At 40.7% G+C, this 16,419-nt stretch overlaps 1 protein-coding gene across 1 annotated transcript in view; it reads left to right on the top strand.

The window, feature by feature from the left end:
- erc2 (ELKS/RAB6-interacting/CAST family member 2) overlaps nt 1–16,419 on the top strand; it is an 89,074-nt gene that overhangs the window by 61,362 nt on the left and 11,293 nt on the right. Inside the window, exons 11-13 of the mRNA XM_036559066.1 lie at nt 1,454–1,656; nt 11,702–11,713; nt 14,697–14,814. Coding sequence (XP_036414959.1) covers nt 1,454–1,656; nt 11,702–11,713; nt 14,697–14,814 — 333 coding nt within the window. The remainder of the gene's footprint in view (nt 1–1,453; nt 1,657–11,701; nt 11,714–14,696; nt 14,815–16,419) is intronic.

Genomic DNA, 16,419 nt, shown 5'->3' with positions numbered 1-16,419 from the left:
CAGCCCGTGAATTCATCATGCTTGTCATGTCACAACCATGAGCACATGTACATTTGACTGCCCATTCAGCCTATAGCAGTTTAGCCCCGCACGTCCAACCTACAGCAGTCTAGCCCCACCCATTCAGCCTACAGCAGTCTAGCCCCACCCATTCAGCCTATAGCAGTTTAGCCCCGCACGTCCAACCTACAGCAGTCTAGCCCCACCCATTCAGCCTACAGCAGGTCAGCCCCACCCATTCAGCCTATAGCAGTTTAGCCCCGCCCATTCAGCCTATAGCAGTTTAGCCCCGCACGTTCAACCTACAGCAGTCTAGCCCCACCCATTCAGCCTACAGCAGGTCAGCCCCACCCATTCAGCCTACAGCAGGTCAGCCCCACCCATTCAGCCTACAGCAGTTTAACCCCGCCTGTTCAGTTTATAGCAGTTTAGCCCCACCCATTCAGCCTACAGCAGTTTAACCCCGCCTGTTCAGCTTATAGCAGTTTAGCCCCGCACGTTCAACCTACAGCAGTCTAGCCCCACCCATTCAGCCTACAGCAGGTCAGCCCCGCCCATTCAGCCTATAGCAGTTTAGCCCCACACGTTCAACCTACAGCAGTCTAGCCCCACCCATTCAGCCTACAGCAGGTCAGCCCCACCCATTCAGCCTACAGCAGGTCAGCCCCACCCATTCAGCCTACAGCAGTTTAATCCCGCCTGTTCAGCTTATAGCAGTTTAGCCCCACCCATTCAGCCTACAGCAGGTTAGCCCCACCCATTCAGCCTGCATCAGTTTAGCCCCCTTTCAGCCTACAGCAGGTTAGCCCCACCCATTCAGCCTGCATCAGTTTAGCCCCCTTTCAGCCTACAGCAGTTTAGCCCCCCCATTCAGCCTACACTAGTTTAGCCCCCCCATTCAGCCTACACTAGTTTAGCCCCCCCCATTCAGCCTACACTAGTTTAGCCCCACACGTTCAGCCTACAGCAGTTTAGTTTAGTGTTGAGTGTTTTTTCTGCAGGCAGTCTGTAGCAGAATTACTTGAGTGAAAGAAAACAGAGGGGAAAACAATTAAACGTGGTACTGCTCATGGCTGTCAGGAAGCAAATGGACCATTGCAGCCTTCCACACATCTGAAGGGAGTAGCTGAAGTTTATTTTTGACTTGTGAAGGGGTCAGTCAATCAGAACCGAAAATACTTACATTCATCAACCTCAAAGACTTCGTAAGACTCAGCCTGTTTAATTAAATTGGGATGAACAGAGGCTGGAAAAAAGTCCTGTACAAATGAATCATAGCAGGCTGTTTTTGGCTGAACTGAACAGCGAAACCTTCCGGACTCTCTGGTGATATTCAGAAGTCTGGCTTGCGAGAGTGCAGTAAACCAGTTCCTCCATGAGGAGGGTTGGAGACACCTGATGCCTCAGCTGGTTAACCGGAACATGCATCCGTTCCACTGTCCTCTGTGTGCAGAAGGCCCACGAGGTGGAGGTCCAGCAGGGCTCTCGGGGGAACCCGGATTATGTGGATCGAGTGAAGCTCCTGGAGAAGGAGGTGTCTTTCTACAAGGAGGAGTCCGGCAAATCCCAGGCAGAAGTGGAGAGACTGCTGGAGATCCTGCGGGAGGTGGAGACGGAGAAAAACGACAAGGACAAAAAGATCGCAGAGCTGGAGAGGTGAGCTTATTCACTTTACTTTAGCAGAGACACATTACACAAGATCCAGTTAGCCCTGTGAGAGCTATCGTAGCAAAGGCTGGTTTTGTATAGCTTCATAGATAGATAGATAGATAGATAGATAGATAGATATATAGATAGATAGATAGATAGAGAGAGCGAGAGAATGTTTTTACTCCACTGGCACAATGATAGACACCATAGAGTTAACAAAATTTATTTATTGTTATTGGTTTTTATGTGAGTTGCCTTCAATTTGAGTTGCTCTTATTATAGTAATTTCAGTGTAAGTTTTGGAGATTTATTCATGTATCATTCAGAACTGTAGAGGATGAAGGATGCTTTATTTTCAATGGGAAGAGGGGATTTTTTCTCTGTGTAATGATGATTGTGACAGAAATTCTTGATTGTTGTCACTAGAACAAACTGTGTTAAGGAAAATGCCTGCTGTGACGTTTATTTCGTTCAGTTTATGCAGTTATTTTATTAATTTGTGCTAATACATATTAATTAATACACTGTAATAGTAACCGATTAAGTAATGGAAATTTATGTGACACAAAATAACAAACAAGATTTTATAGTTTGGTAAAAAAAAAAAAAAATTAATTCATCAACTATTTTCTATTTAAAGGGACAGATAAATCTACACATATATTGCAGCTGTTGGAACAACATTTTTTTTTACATAATTTGAAAATACGTGGTTCTTAAATTGTGTCAAAATTTCATGATCTGACCAATAAAAATGGCCCAAAGTGACTTTGAATTAAACCTTGTTACATGAACTTATATTCAGAGTTAAAACTGTCTTTTGTTGCCCCTGTAAAGTTACTTCTTGGGGGTATGAGGTTTGTTCCAACAGCAATGATATGTTGTATCGCTATGAACATTAGTAGCAGTCAGTCTTACAGCCTTAATTGTCAGTTGAGTATCGACAATGGTTCTATGTAGAACCACGAACATGCCAAAGAACCATTTGCATGTCTCATGGCTCCAGTGAGTTAAACCCAAATTTTACTCCCCAGGTTTAACTTAAGTTAAACCTTGAACCAAATTTGGCCTGTTAGCCCACAAAGCCTATCCAGCCTATGAGATCTGCTTATTCCAGTTTGTCTTGCTGTAAATACTGTGTTCGTGTAATTATGTGTTCCTGCTTTTACAGCTTAATTAATTTCTTTATTTTCATCAGGGTCTTTTTATTATAATCACTGTATTTTAGTGCTCTGTCCCTTTACTGTATCAGGGCTTCCTCTCTCGCTGAGGTTCGACAGCAGCCCTAGAGCTGCTCTGTAAGTAGTCTTAGCTTAAAGTCTTCACTCAGTGTGAGGAAAGCAAGACAGCAACTGATGGCAGAGTCACAGAGAGAGGGTCTGTTTTACACTGGCGCCCTCTGCAGCTCACAGACCGTTACTGCGCTTCTCTGTTGCCCTGTTTGAGCTTTAAGTGTTAGTGGTTTCCGATTAACTCTGTGTGTTTCTGTTCTTTTCTGCTGGCTTTCCCTCTTTTTCTTTTTTAAAAAAAATCTCTCTCTTTTTTCTTTTTCCTGTATCTTTTGCTCTCCAAAATCTCTCGTCACATGTCTCTCTGTCCTTTTTTTGCCATCCTCGATCCCCTGTTTTTCCTTCTTCCTCTCATCATTGACCTCCAAAATCTCTGCCTTTTTCCCTCTGTGGCTTTTTTGACATTTCTTTCCTTCCGACATTCTCCTTTCTGGGAATTGACATGACTGTTGTTCCAACTTACTTCTTAAAATATATGCCATTCCACTTTACACCCCCGTTATATCTGTCCTCTTTCTTCATTTCCCCACCTGTTCATGTTCATGTGGTGTTAAATATGACTCCCTGTCATTTTTCTCAATCCTCGCATCTCTATCTGTCTCTCTCTCTCTCTCTCTCTCTCTCTCTCTCTTTCTTTTTATCTATCTCTCTCTTTCTCTCTCTTACTGCTGTTCTCTCACTTTGCTCAAACCCTACCACACCACACCCATCATATCCAAACATAACTCCGCCAACCCTGCCCTGTACCAGCCCCCCTGCCCCCTATTCCCCGCCCCTCACCCCGCCCTGGGGGCAGAGCCCCAGCTGACCCGCCCCCCTCCGTCTCCAACGCCCCTCAGCAGATTGGGGGCATGGTGTGGGACTTCCTGGGAAAGTGAGTGCTCTGCCCTGCTCACAGCTCACCGCTCAGCTACACACGCCTGCTGCCTGCTAGGACTGACCCCCATTAAGGACGGCTGTGGTCGACCGAACAGTCTGATTTAATACCTTAAAAAATAACACTACAGAACTTAACATTAGTTTTTATCGTACAGCATGAATCACCATTTACACCTTTTACATTTCTACATTAACATGTCAACAAAGTGAACAGCACATTATATGAGCAACCTGTTAGTCGATGCTCTGTGTATACATGCATTGTTCTGTAGGCACTGGTCTGAGATTATTACTGTCAGACTGTAAAACTACACACTGCAGATTCATACTGGATTAAAATCACTCCGCAATTATTACCGTCAGACTGTAAAACTACACACACTGCAGATTCATACTGGATTAAAATCACTCCACAATTATTACTGTCAGACTGTAAAACTACACACACTGCAGATTCATACTGGATTAAAATCACTCCACAATTATTACTGTCAGACTGTAAAACTACACACACTGCAGATTCAGACTGGATTAAAATCGCTCCACAATTATTACTGTCAGACTGTAAAACTACACACACTGCAGATTCAGACTGGATTAAAATCGCTCCACAATTATTACAGTCAGACTGTAAAACTACACACACTGCAGATTCAGACTGGATTAAAATCGCTCCACAATTATTACTGTCAGACTGTAAAACTACACACACTGCAGATTCAGACTGGATTAAAATCACTCCGCAATTATTACCGTCAGACTGTAAAACTACACACACTGCAGATTCATACTGGATTAAAATCTCTCCACAATTATTACTGTCAGACTGTAAAACTACACACACTGCAGATTCATACTGGATTAAAATCTCCCCACAATTATTACTGTAAAACTACACGTTGCAGATTCACTATTTTCCATCTGAACCTTATTCAGATCAAGTAACCCAGAATGTTATGACTGGATAGTCGACTTGTTGACCTAGAGGGGCCAGCCCTACTGTGACTTTTCTTCCTCTGCACGTCTGCCTGTCTGTCTGCATCGTGCCAGACTGCCTGTCTCTCTCTCTCTCTCTTTGCCTGTCTTTTTGTCTTTCTGCCTGTTTGCATGCATGTCTGTATGGCCTGCACTGTGTGTTCTGTATCATGCTGCATCTGCTGGCACTCATCCGCAAATCTGACAGATGATCTTTGTGCGTAAACGTGCTCCAGAACGAAGCGCTTCTTGCTTGTTGCATTAAGAGCTGTGCGATCCTGGCAGGATTGGGAATGTGTGTGTGATTATCTGACAGCTGTATTTTGCCTGCGATCTTGTACGTTGGCCTTTGCATGCATGCTGTAATGTAAACGAGAGATTCTCCGATTGGGATGCCTTGTGACTCTTAAAAATCAAACTTCAGTGATCAATTTTCAACATAGAATCTAAAAAGAAAACATGCATTTAACCAGTAAACCCGTCTCAGGAACAATGTCTCATTTTTAAGACGTTTCTTTGTTGACCAGTGGCTTAAATCAGTAAGAGGGTTGAAAAGTAACAGGGCGAATTTATAATGTAGGATTTGCAAATTCACAAAATGTGGTTAATTAGCGTCATTGCTAGTGACATAAGGACAGTGCGGAGGACATGAGGGACATTCTAATGATTTACTTAAAGGCCCATTTCGCTGCTGTTGGAACAAAACCTTGTATCTCTAAAATGGTAACTTTACAGGATAAGCAAAAAACATACTTTACTTTTAATGTAAGTCAATGGAACCAGACGTTTTTCCAAGTAATTCTGGGCCGTTTCTTTTGAGCCTTTCATCTTGAAATTAACACACAATGTAAAGAGCAACAGGTATTTTCAAATTATATAAAAACTGAAAAACATAGTTTTCTATTTTTTAATAAAGGAGTTTGAAATTATATGTAAATATTGTTAACGTATATCCGGAAACTAAGCCTGCTTTATAATTACTGTTTCTGTGATGTCATAAGAACCAACTTATTTACATATATCCACCTATTCGGTCTATAGCCCCGCCCACTCACACTGAAGTTATAAGGAGTATTTCAGGGTAACAGGGTCGAGTGAATGGTGAGGGTCACCAAAATGTTCATTTTTCATAATCCATAATGGGTGACTCATGAAAAAGCAGGATATTCTAAATAATAACACATTAATACTAAAATAATGATGATGAAGTGTTTTACTTATTATATCTCAAGGTGAAGTGTAGTTATAGTGGCCTAAAACAGGCGAAAATACTTTTGGCATTGGTTTTATTAATATTTTTACAGAAATGTTACTGTGAAAGACACTTTTCCTGGGTTACATTTGTTTATCTATATTTTGCATATTCGTAAATGTAGCATCAGTGACACAAATGGCCTCCCAATCGCTGAATCACCCAAACGCACGCGGTTGTTATTACGCATGTTTTCATTACCCTCAGTTCCTCAGTGTGAAGTGTTATGTAATCTGTATTTTAGATCATTTTTAATGAGTTATATCTATATGTCAATCCAGATATTTTCACATTATCAACACTATCGCTCTCTTTCTCGCGTTTAGACCTTCTTTGGACATCTGTGTAGACATATGATAGACTTATTACAGTGTTCAGGTGTTCCTGTTTTGTTGTGGTTGTGAGTTTGTGGTCTTAATGTTGGCATGTAGTGAATATTTTTTTAAAGACACACCGAGATTAAATATGACTGACTGATTTAGAATTAGAAATAGTGGCAACACTGTGCTTTTGAAAGTGATAGGACACTGTTCTACATTTAAAACTGATTCAATGATATCAGTTTTATTTAAAGGGCCCATCTGATAGAAAACCTTTCTCACTTTGAAATGGAAGAGTTCGATGTAGTGTATAAGCATTGCTGCAGTTTCACAACCTACTGTTAGTTGCATTTGGCCTGTTTTGAATTCACTGTTTTTGTGATGTCACAACCACTTTTTCAGCCTACACCCATTCATACTGAAGTTATAAGACATGTTTCAGCTTGGACTGCTTTTCGAATAAGGCACAGCCAATCAGAGCAGAGCTCATTTACATGTTTTCCCCTTGCATCTCCAAAATGGAACTTTTCAGGAGAAGGAAAAACATCCTTAATTTTTAATATAAGTTAATGTAAAAGTATTTTATTCCAAGCAATTCTGCACCGTTTCTTTTAGTCAATTCATCACAAAACCTTTGCACAGTTTGAAGAACAGCTGGTGTTTTCAGATGATGCTAAAAAATGAAAATGGAAATGTAATATATGGAATAAATAAGTTTTAAAGGAACAGTGACGAAAACTTCCTGTTTAGCTGTAAGGAATAAAGAGAGGTTGGAAAATGATCGTCATTAAAAATGAACGATTTTTGGTGCATAAAACCAGACGAACAGCATAACTGGACCGAAAAAATCTAGAATATGGGCCCTTTAATAATTCCACTGTTTCATTTTTGAAAGTAACAGTGTGTTGCTTATGAAAGCCGTATTAGACTCTAAATGTCAATGTTAAATTCAGTGGTTTTAATCTTGGTGTGTTTTATTCAGCCTTGCTTTTGCTGTCATATTCCCCTCCAGGCATACATTTCATTCTTTATGTCCACTCGGGGTCCTTTCTGACCATTCTAACCACACACCCACTGGTCACCCAACACATACACACAAATAAACAAACCCATGCTGCCTTGTTTCCCAACTGTCGAACGAAATGGTAATGTTTCAGGCGAAGGAAGAAACGTTATTTACTCTAATGTCCGTTAATGTAACAAGACTTTACTTTGGAGCATTTATGTTGATCCATTTATCGAGAAATGTAAAGACGTAAAGGGGAGCTGGTATTTACATATGATGTAACAAATGGAATTAAGTTTTGCCGAGATGTACAGTACTGTGGTAAAGTCAGAGACCACCTTTATTTATTTAATTTCCTGTCAAAATAGCCATAAATTACAAGTTTAAATCTTAAGTTGCATAAGCATATATTTAACAGACAATTACCCAGAAGCCTCAATGATACTTAACATTTTTAGTGTTCAGTGAGTGTCTCTTTCCCTTTATTCCAGCTTCCATTCTTTCCAGGAGCCTCACTTTCAGCTCCTCAAAGAATCTGCAGACACACCTCCAAAGTTCAGTCTTAGAAGCTGGTTGATCATTTTCTGAAGTAATCAAACACATTCAGTGGTGTTGAGGTCTGGACTCTGGGGTGGTCAGTCCATCGTTCAGCTTCTTTGCTTGATGTGTCCGTCTCCTTTTCTCAGTGAGGTTCTTCTTGACAGCTACACATCCTTTCAGACCCACAGCGCTGAGTCGTCTTCTCACAGTGGAAGGATGGACAGAAACACCTGTGGATGTTTTCAGATCTGAAGCAGCTTGATTTTCTCCTCTCTCTCAGAGATGAAAGCTTTCAGTGCTGTTTATCTGGGGGCAGATTTGGGGTCTACAAGGTCTTCCAGGTGGTTGTTAGGAGTCTCGTTTTGTGTGTATCTTTTAGTTTTTTGAACTCTAGTTTTGGAAACTCTTATTTTCCCTTGACTTTGTCCTTCTTTATGCATAGTGATATGTCTTATCTCCTCAGAAATATCTCCTGAAAAATGAGTAACTTGTGCTTAATTGGTATTTTGACTGGAAATTAAATACATAAGTGGTGGTCTCAGGCTTTCGCACAGTGCTGTAAATGTAAAATGGTGAAGTGCATGTATCACTTTATTTCTAAATTAATCGGAAACCAAATCTGCTAGAAATTCTTACTTCTTCCTTTAATACATCTAAAACATGCACATTACTGTATGTTGGCTGTCTGGTCTCGCTTATGTTTGAGAGAGTCTCTAAGAGGCAACATCCCTTTCATGTTTTCTTAATATCCATAGCTCACGGTCATCTGCATCCTCTCCTCTCCTGACCAATCAGTTCCTTAGCTCTTCCCTTTTCCCCTCCTCTTTACACCCTCTCTGTCCCTCCCTCCCACATTCCAGCGAATGGCTCCTTCCCCTGAGTCCGCAGTATTAAAAGAATACGTCACCCAAAAATGCTAACGTTGCTAACGAAGGAAAACAAGGATATACAGTGTGATTGATTCTAACTCAACTCTGCCATAGCGCCCCCTGCTGCTTTATTGGCTCTACTCTTCTCCACAGCCTAGCTGAAGTATCCTTGCTCTGATAGAGCAGATGTCGGCAACATTGTAAATGAGGGTCACCCTCAGTGTTCTCCAAGGTTAAATAAAGGTTGATTGGTTGAGTTTCCGGTATCAGTAAACAACTGACCGTTTACAAAATGCACACCTCTCAGCCAATCAGAATCGCATGTAAGCGTTCTTTCCTCCGTTAGGTGAAGAAAGAACATCTCAGTGAGAACGGCAGCTGCAGTGTAAAAGTTGTTACTGAGGAACATACAATGCCTGTATCTTGCTATCCTGATCATGTGGGGGTGGGTGTTTTTATTTCATTCCTGTAGCTGGAAAAGTTTTGGACTAAACTCTGTAGAAGACTAAACTCACAGCTCAATGTCAAAACTATTAACAGACAGAATTATAGTAGCTCTAAAGTGAACTAAACATTATCTGGGTTACTGTACTTCCTAACAATCATTAGGTTAACTTTACAAAGCCAGTTTACTGCGCTTTGTTTTATTGTTCTATGTGTAATTTTTGTGTCGTTTTCACAGGCCACAGTTTTCGATCTAGAACCACAAAACGTGTCAGGATCCTAGAGCCTGTGCTTTTGGGTCTGATCGCATGTATGGTTTTAATACAGCATTCGTGTTGCCTCCCGTTAACAACTTGTATACATAGTGGCACACACACACACACACACACACACACACACACACACACATATACATATATATATATATGCAGCGCTGCTGTCGGAACAAACCCACCTTGTTTTTGAGTTTTTGACATAATTCGAAAATACTCATTGACCTTTACATTGTGTACATAGTCATTGTGTGTAAATTTCATGATGAATGCACCAACAGAAATTACCCAAACTTACTTGGAAAAAAAGTCTGGTTCCATTGACTTACATTAAAAGTAATGTGTTTTTCGTCCTCCTTTAAAGTTCTCATTTTGGAAATATGAGGTTTTGTTTCAACAATAGTGATATATATATATATATATATACACATACACATATTAGCAACCACCTGGGATACCATAGCAGTGGCCTAGCACATTTAAGCAACCAACTGCGACATCATAACATGGCCTAGTAACACCTACCAATGACCTGGGATACCATTGCATCAGCCTAGTAACACCTTAGCAACCACCTGAGACAGTATAGCAACAGGCTAGCCACAGTTTAACAACCACCTGGGATACCATAGCAGTGGCTTAGCAATACTTTGTACATTCTTTGTACTGTTCAATGAAAGAACTTCTGTAAAAAACAAGGTCTCCTCATCTAACATTGCTCTGGCTAGCTCCAGTGTTAGCATTAGCTCAATGTTTCCAGAATCCTTTTTTGTTCACTTTAAATGGGCTTGCATTTGTATATTGTCAGCTCACAAGCATGCATGTCTGCATCGAACATCTTGAAAGCCAATTTATTTTTGAATGAAAATGTTTTCAGATGTACTTTATGTGCTTCTACATTCGTATAAATAAATATAAATCCTTGTGCTACTGAACTTTGTAGTCTGAACAAGTGTTAGGCAGCCTGAGCTGAAGGTTTTACTCATGTCACAACAGTAACTAAAGGAGGCGGGACTTTCCTAGAATTTTGCAAACGGACAGTTGTTGTTGTTTCAGTTTTATTACACAGGTAATATTGAATGTACCCTGCGTTTATATCCTCATGTGGGGCCTTTTACTTTCAGCAGTTTGTGACTGAAGCATACGTGTATTTGTGAAAATGTACTGGTGTTGCTGCATGTCAGTTTCCTCCCTTTCAACAATGCAAACCAAGCTACTTTAGTGCTAACAGTGCCTCCTAGTGAGGGATATTTAAAGCTGCTAAACATGAATGAGTTGGTTAGTGATTTCATTCATTTGTTCTTAGTTTGTTATTTTGTTTGTTCGTGAGAGAATGAGTTTCTTAGTTTTTTAGTTTGATAGCTCATTATTTAGTTTGTAAGTTAATACATTAGGTAGTATTTTAGTTTTAAGTTTATTTAACTAGTTTATTTCATTCAGTACTGTGTCAGCGAGTTTGTCAGTCCATAACTTAGCTTGATAGTTTGTGAGTTTATTTGTTAGGTTAGTTTATTTCTTTGTTCACAGTTTGTTAGTTTATTAATTAGTTCCTTAGTTCATCAGCTTGTTCGATAGTTACAAGTCAGATCTGTGAGTTGCTTCACTTCTGAATACTAGGTTTAGCATTCAGGACATGCAAACTGGTCCCTAGCGTTTTCTTTGTTAGCCACGTTAGCATTCTTGGGTGAACTATTCTTTTAAAGCCCAAACGGCTGAGTTAGCGGCGGCTTACGTTCTCAGTCTGAGCTGCTTCTGTAGGCAGGACGTGTCTACTGAGCCCTAACAGAGTGTACTGTCCTCCACTGTATGCTGGATTGGTCCCATATGGATTGTTGCACACTCGTTCCTTCGCCCCCTCGCTCCCTCGACCCCTTGCTCTCTCTTCCCTGGGCTGAAGTGGCCGCTGCATGCCGGCGCTCTTACAGGCTTTCTGGAGCCAAACTCAGTGGCATCTTCCTCATGATGATGATGATGGTGTGAGATGAAGAAGCAGCATCCTGCATTAACTCTGGACCTGATTTGAACTTCTTCTCCTTCTTTTCGTCTCTTTACGCCTGCTTTTTTCTGATGGTCCAGAGAATTCTAACTTTCTTTTCACCTCTCCTTCCTCTCTTCTCCTCTCGTGTTGGCTTGTGTGTGATTTCTCCTCCCTCTTCTGCTCCTGGCCTTCCTCCCTGCTCTCCTCCTCTTCCTCGTGTCCTGCAGCCTTGCTCCTAGGTAAGTTTGAACCCAGCAGGTTTCTCCTCCTCTCTTCCTCCTCTCCTCTCGCTCCATCTGCAGGATGCTTTTTCTTACCTGTAACTCACCTGAGGATCATAACACACTCATTTATGTCTCGTGGCTTCACACTGTGGGTTTGTTGGTGGTTGTAACGTGTTTTGCTGTGTTTTGTTTCATTCTGGCTCAATTGGAGCTGGGCAATATGACCATAATGGAATTTTAATATGTATTTGTCAATATCATTCCTAAGATATTTCCCTCAAACTCATCCTTTTTCACTATCCACAGTCAACACTGATACTGCTTACTGACCCACTAGTATGTGTTGTAAGTGAATGGCTAGACTTATTCCCCCTCTCTGTCTACACAATGCCACCTAGGCTATATTTACACCGCAGGTAAAAATGGCCCAAATCTGATTTTCTCACCAAATCCGATTTTTTGTTTGGCTGTTCACGTTATCTTTTATCTGTGACCTGTGTGCAACATTAGTCTGAACAGATCCGACCCACATGTGCAAAAGAACAATGCTTTACATGGCAGCTCGTCCAGAGGTAAATGATCATGATGGCCAGCAAACGCCAGTCGCTCCCGGAGCTTTCAGTTTCGTCTTTGCTAGCGTCACAGGAGCCATCATGAAGTTCCAATATTTGACAGCTGGGCTCATCACCGAGAATGTGTTCGAGTTCGCCATAAAAAGGGCCCGTTATTCGGCCACAGCCACTTCGTGTGCTCAGATTCTTTAAACTTTTTTTTGACGCTGCAGCCTCGGTCTCCTCTGGACGTGTTCGGCCGTTTGGTTCGAAACCTCTTTGAACGCAGAGCTGTTGCAATAAGTCTCTCTTAGTTTTTTGGTACAGAAACATCAGCCTAAATGTTTATGAATCTCAGCAGCACGAAATTATGACGAATATCAAGTTGAACTGACATAAAAGTTGCATGAATTCCGAGTCGCATTGCCGCAGATCCGGATTGGATGTCAGTACCACATATGAAAGCGTCTCAAATCGGAATTGAAAACGTCAGATTCCGTGTGTTTTTTCTGTTCACATTGACACACAGACACACATCTGTGTCACATATGAAGAAAACGATTTTGCCGGATTTGGGCCACTTTTACCTGCTGTGTGAACAAAGCCCTAGTGTAGCAGCTGTTCACAGTTCAGCCTGTTGCCAAAACTGGTTGAATATCAGAACAGCATTTTATTGAAAGTCCCTAAAACATGCATAATCAATATGAATACATATGTGATTTTGATAATCATTATTGTTTTATCGCCCAGGCCCTGCCTAAAGACTTAACTTCGCCACTGTCAGTCACCTCACAGGCTCTATTCCTGCTCTAGCTCCAGTCATACTCTTGTTAGGAAATAAATTCATCAGCAGTTGGAATTTTAACCCATTTAATCCCTAAAACTGCAGGCTTGTTGACATATTATTCAGTAACTACTATGAATTATTTAGCAACAGCTATGAAACTGAAGAATCCAAACCCTCCAAACCAGGCAGAAGCCTAATGTCTGGGAAATCAAATCTTTATTTCTAGCATGCAGATACCAGACATTTAGCCATCCTGTTAAACAGTGGACGGTCACAATTATATAGACTGGACCGATGCCAAGATTAGGCCCAGCCTTTATATGACAAGTGACAGGTGTAACAAACATGACCATGTAGGCATCGGCAACATGCCCTGTTGTGGCTCCACAGCAGAATTTGATTTTTAGGTAGAAATAAAATAATCTTCCTTTGCAGTAAAATAAAGCTGGAGTGATTATAAACGCAAATAAGTTCATTCATCTCCAAATTATCGATGTTTGTCTTAAATCTCTCTCTTTGCCGTTTCGTTATCTACTAACTAGGCGAGACTGTTGTCTGTGTTGCTATGGTGACCAGCAGTCTGCGCTGATCTTCAGGGTTAAAGGGTGAATCAGCAGTTCTACATTAACTCCAGAGTTTAAGACCATTTATTGTTAAACTGTGTTGAACGATCAGCAGAGCTTTATTTTACTGTAAAGGAGGATTATTTTATTATTACCTACAAAGTCTGATTCTGCTGTGGAGCCACAACAGGGCAGTAAAAGTATAAGAGCCGCATGTTGCCGACCCCTGGCTTCAACGGTTTATCCATTCAATTTTAACTTCTCTGTGAATCAAAGATTATTTCTTGGCAATCTGCATGATAATAATGCATATTTCAAATTCTCTTGATGTTCTTACGTGCAGTAAGAAGCAGAGGCTGATGTACGCACCTATTTATATGAACTTTCTTGCCACATATTATTTTTATGTGTTTTTATGGAGTGGTTTTTGTCTTTTTCTAGAAATCCTTTTTGGGAAGTTTCAAAGACCGTGCATTATTTCTTATTGTTCAGTTTTAGGTGTCTGTTTTTGTTAAGATAATTCTGATTACCCAAACATTCGCTCAAGTGCAATATAGTCAATAGTCACAGCCCACATTTCAACAAATGTTGCAATGTCCTGTTTACAGAAACTCACGTAGTGAAATGTTTTCACCTCTTGCTGACACTGAACTGTATGAGTAATGTGCAGAGCATAAATCACCTGAAGTTCATAACGAAACCTATTGAGTAATCAAATGGGACCAGACATGACTGAAAGACTGCTCTGAGACGGTTCTCAGCATCGCCTGTGGGTGTGGACTTCAGCGGAAAAGATCTACAAACACGGTCACAAAGACGTTTGCTTACTGAACCAGCACAGAGTACATAACAGTTAGAGCCTGCAGCCTGCAGGATGAGTCACATTTCAATCTCAAACACTGACCAGGAACATGGGTGCAGTTATCATCGCTATAATTTAGCAATAACTAATGCAGTTCTGTCAGTGTGTTACTGATACATTATTGATGCATGATTAACTGTTCAGTTACTTGATTGTGAACTGTAGCAAAATCTGAAGTGTGAAGAAACCATCCACCTGTTTATGATCATAATTTGTCTGTTTTTGATTTTTACAGGCAAGGCAAAGACCAAAACAAGAAAGGTCCCAATATCAAACTTGGCCAGCAGGGGGACAAAAAGAGCAGCAACATCTTGCAGGACCCTCGCAAGGACAACCCCATGGACAACCCCAAGGTGTGTATGTGTGCTTTTAATGCATTCTCTCTAAGTCCAAGGCCAAGGGGACACATTGAAAATGTTTGTATGATATTAAAATTGAGTGATATTAAACATAAACAAGGTAGAAATATAGCACATCTTTTAAGCACAGGCTTAAAAATCACTTATCAGACCTGTGTGAGAACCGTCTGGGTGTGGCCTAGTGTTTCAACACTCCCATCCTGCAATGGCACTGAAGCAAAACTAAACACAAGTGATTAGGGAGAAATGGATTAAACAGGGTCTGTATATGTCTCATTGTATGTTTACATGCACTTAATAATCCGATAACTGCAGAAAATCAGATCTTGTCAGTGATCTGATTAACACGTTTACATGCACTTAAGTAATCAGATAATGGGGAATCTCCGGGTCTACATGGGTCAGACAGTAATCAGATTTCTGCTTTGCAACCAGCCAGTAAACTCACAGAAGAAGACGTGTGCACAGACTGAGAAATCCGAAAGAAATCAGAGTAAGAGTTTACGTGCACTGAGAAATCTGATTACTGAACTAAAATCCAGCCTCTTTATTGTATTTCTTAATCGGATTTCCAGATCGGAGTATGGTGTTTACATGACAATTTGAATAATCAGATAACTGCAGAAATCCGATTATGCAATTATGATCGGATTATTGAGTGCATGTATACGCACTCATTGTAGATCTCACAGTGTTCTCAGTTCACTTAAATCCATTGCATCCAGTGTTTATATGGAGACATCTTAACCCTCTGGGGTCAACGATCATGGCGATGTGTCAAATTAGGTGTTTCTCTGTGTTTCTATTAATATCTTTGCAATAATACTGCGCAGAAATACAGTTGAAATAGTTCCTGAGTCTGTAGAGTCGCCCTTTCCATTCCATCACATCGAGAGATCAGACATGACTCACATGCGGAGTTATGAGCCTATGAAGAGGGGCTGAGATACACGTCATCTCCCTCTAACTGTTTGTAACTTGTGGATTTGTGTGTTCGTCATCTGCCTCTCGCCTGTAATTGCAGAATTTGTGTGTCTGTCTATATTTTGCATGAAATTGACCAATGGACACTCAGGAAATCACTAAGGACGTATCAATCACGTCAAAAACACTTAATTTTTTATTCAGTTGTCTCAGATACAGACGCGAGTGGCACGTAAAAGGTTTGCAGCCGCTGAAGTTGCTGCAGCAGTTTTGGAAAAAAAGCAATGAGGAGAACATTTATCTACTGTTTTATTCATACATTCCACTACTTTTGTGAACTGAAGACTTTGCTAAACCCATTTCAAGCACCAAAACAATTCATCCACATGAGTTAAGCAGTGTTCTTGCAAGAGATGTTAGGAATTTCTAAAATCAGATTCCATTTTTTCGTCTTTCAGGCCAAATTATCTTAACGCAGTGCTCCAGGTCACAAAGGCCTCATTATAGAGAGAGCTGAGATTGTTCTGAACATTTTGATATATAGTATGTGGGTATCATGTTGTGTGCAAGAGCCTTTAAAGGCCAGTTTAAGAATATATCGCTGTTGTGGGAAGAAAACCTTGTATCTCCAAAATGGTAACTTTACAGGAAAAGGAAAAAACATACTTTACTTTT

Source organism: Colossoma macropomum, unplaced genomic scaffold (assembly GCF_904425465.1).
Source record: "Colossoma macropomum unplaced genomic scaffold, Colossoma_macropomum, whole genome shotgun sequence".
Taxonomy (NCBI): Eukaryota; Metazoa; Chordata; class Actinopteri; order Characiformes; family Serrasalmidae; genus Colossoma; species Colossoma macropomum.
Note: the sequence above shows the minus strand (reverse complement) of the source record. Positions and strands in the feature narration are given on the sequence as shown.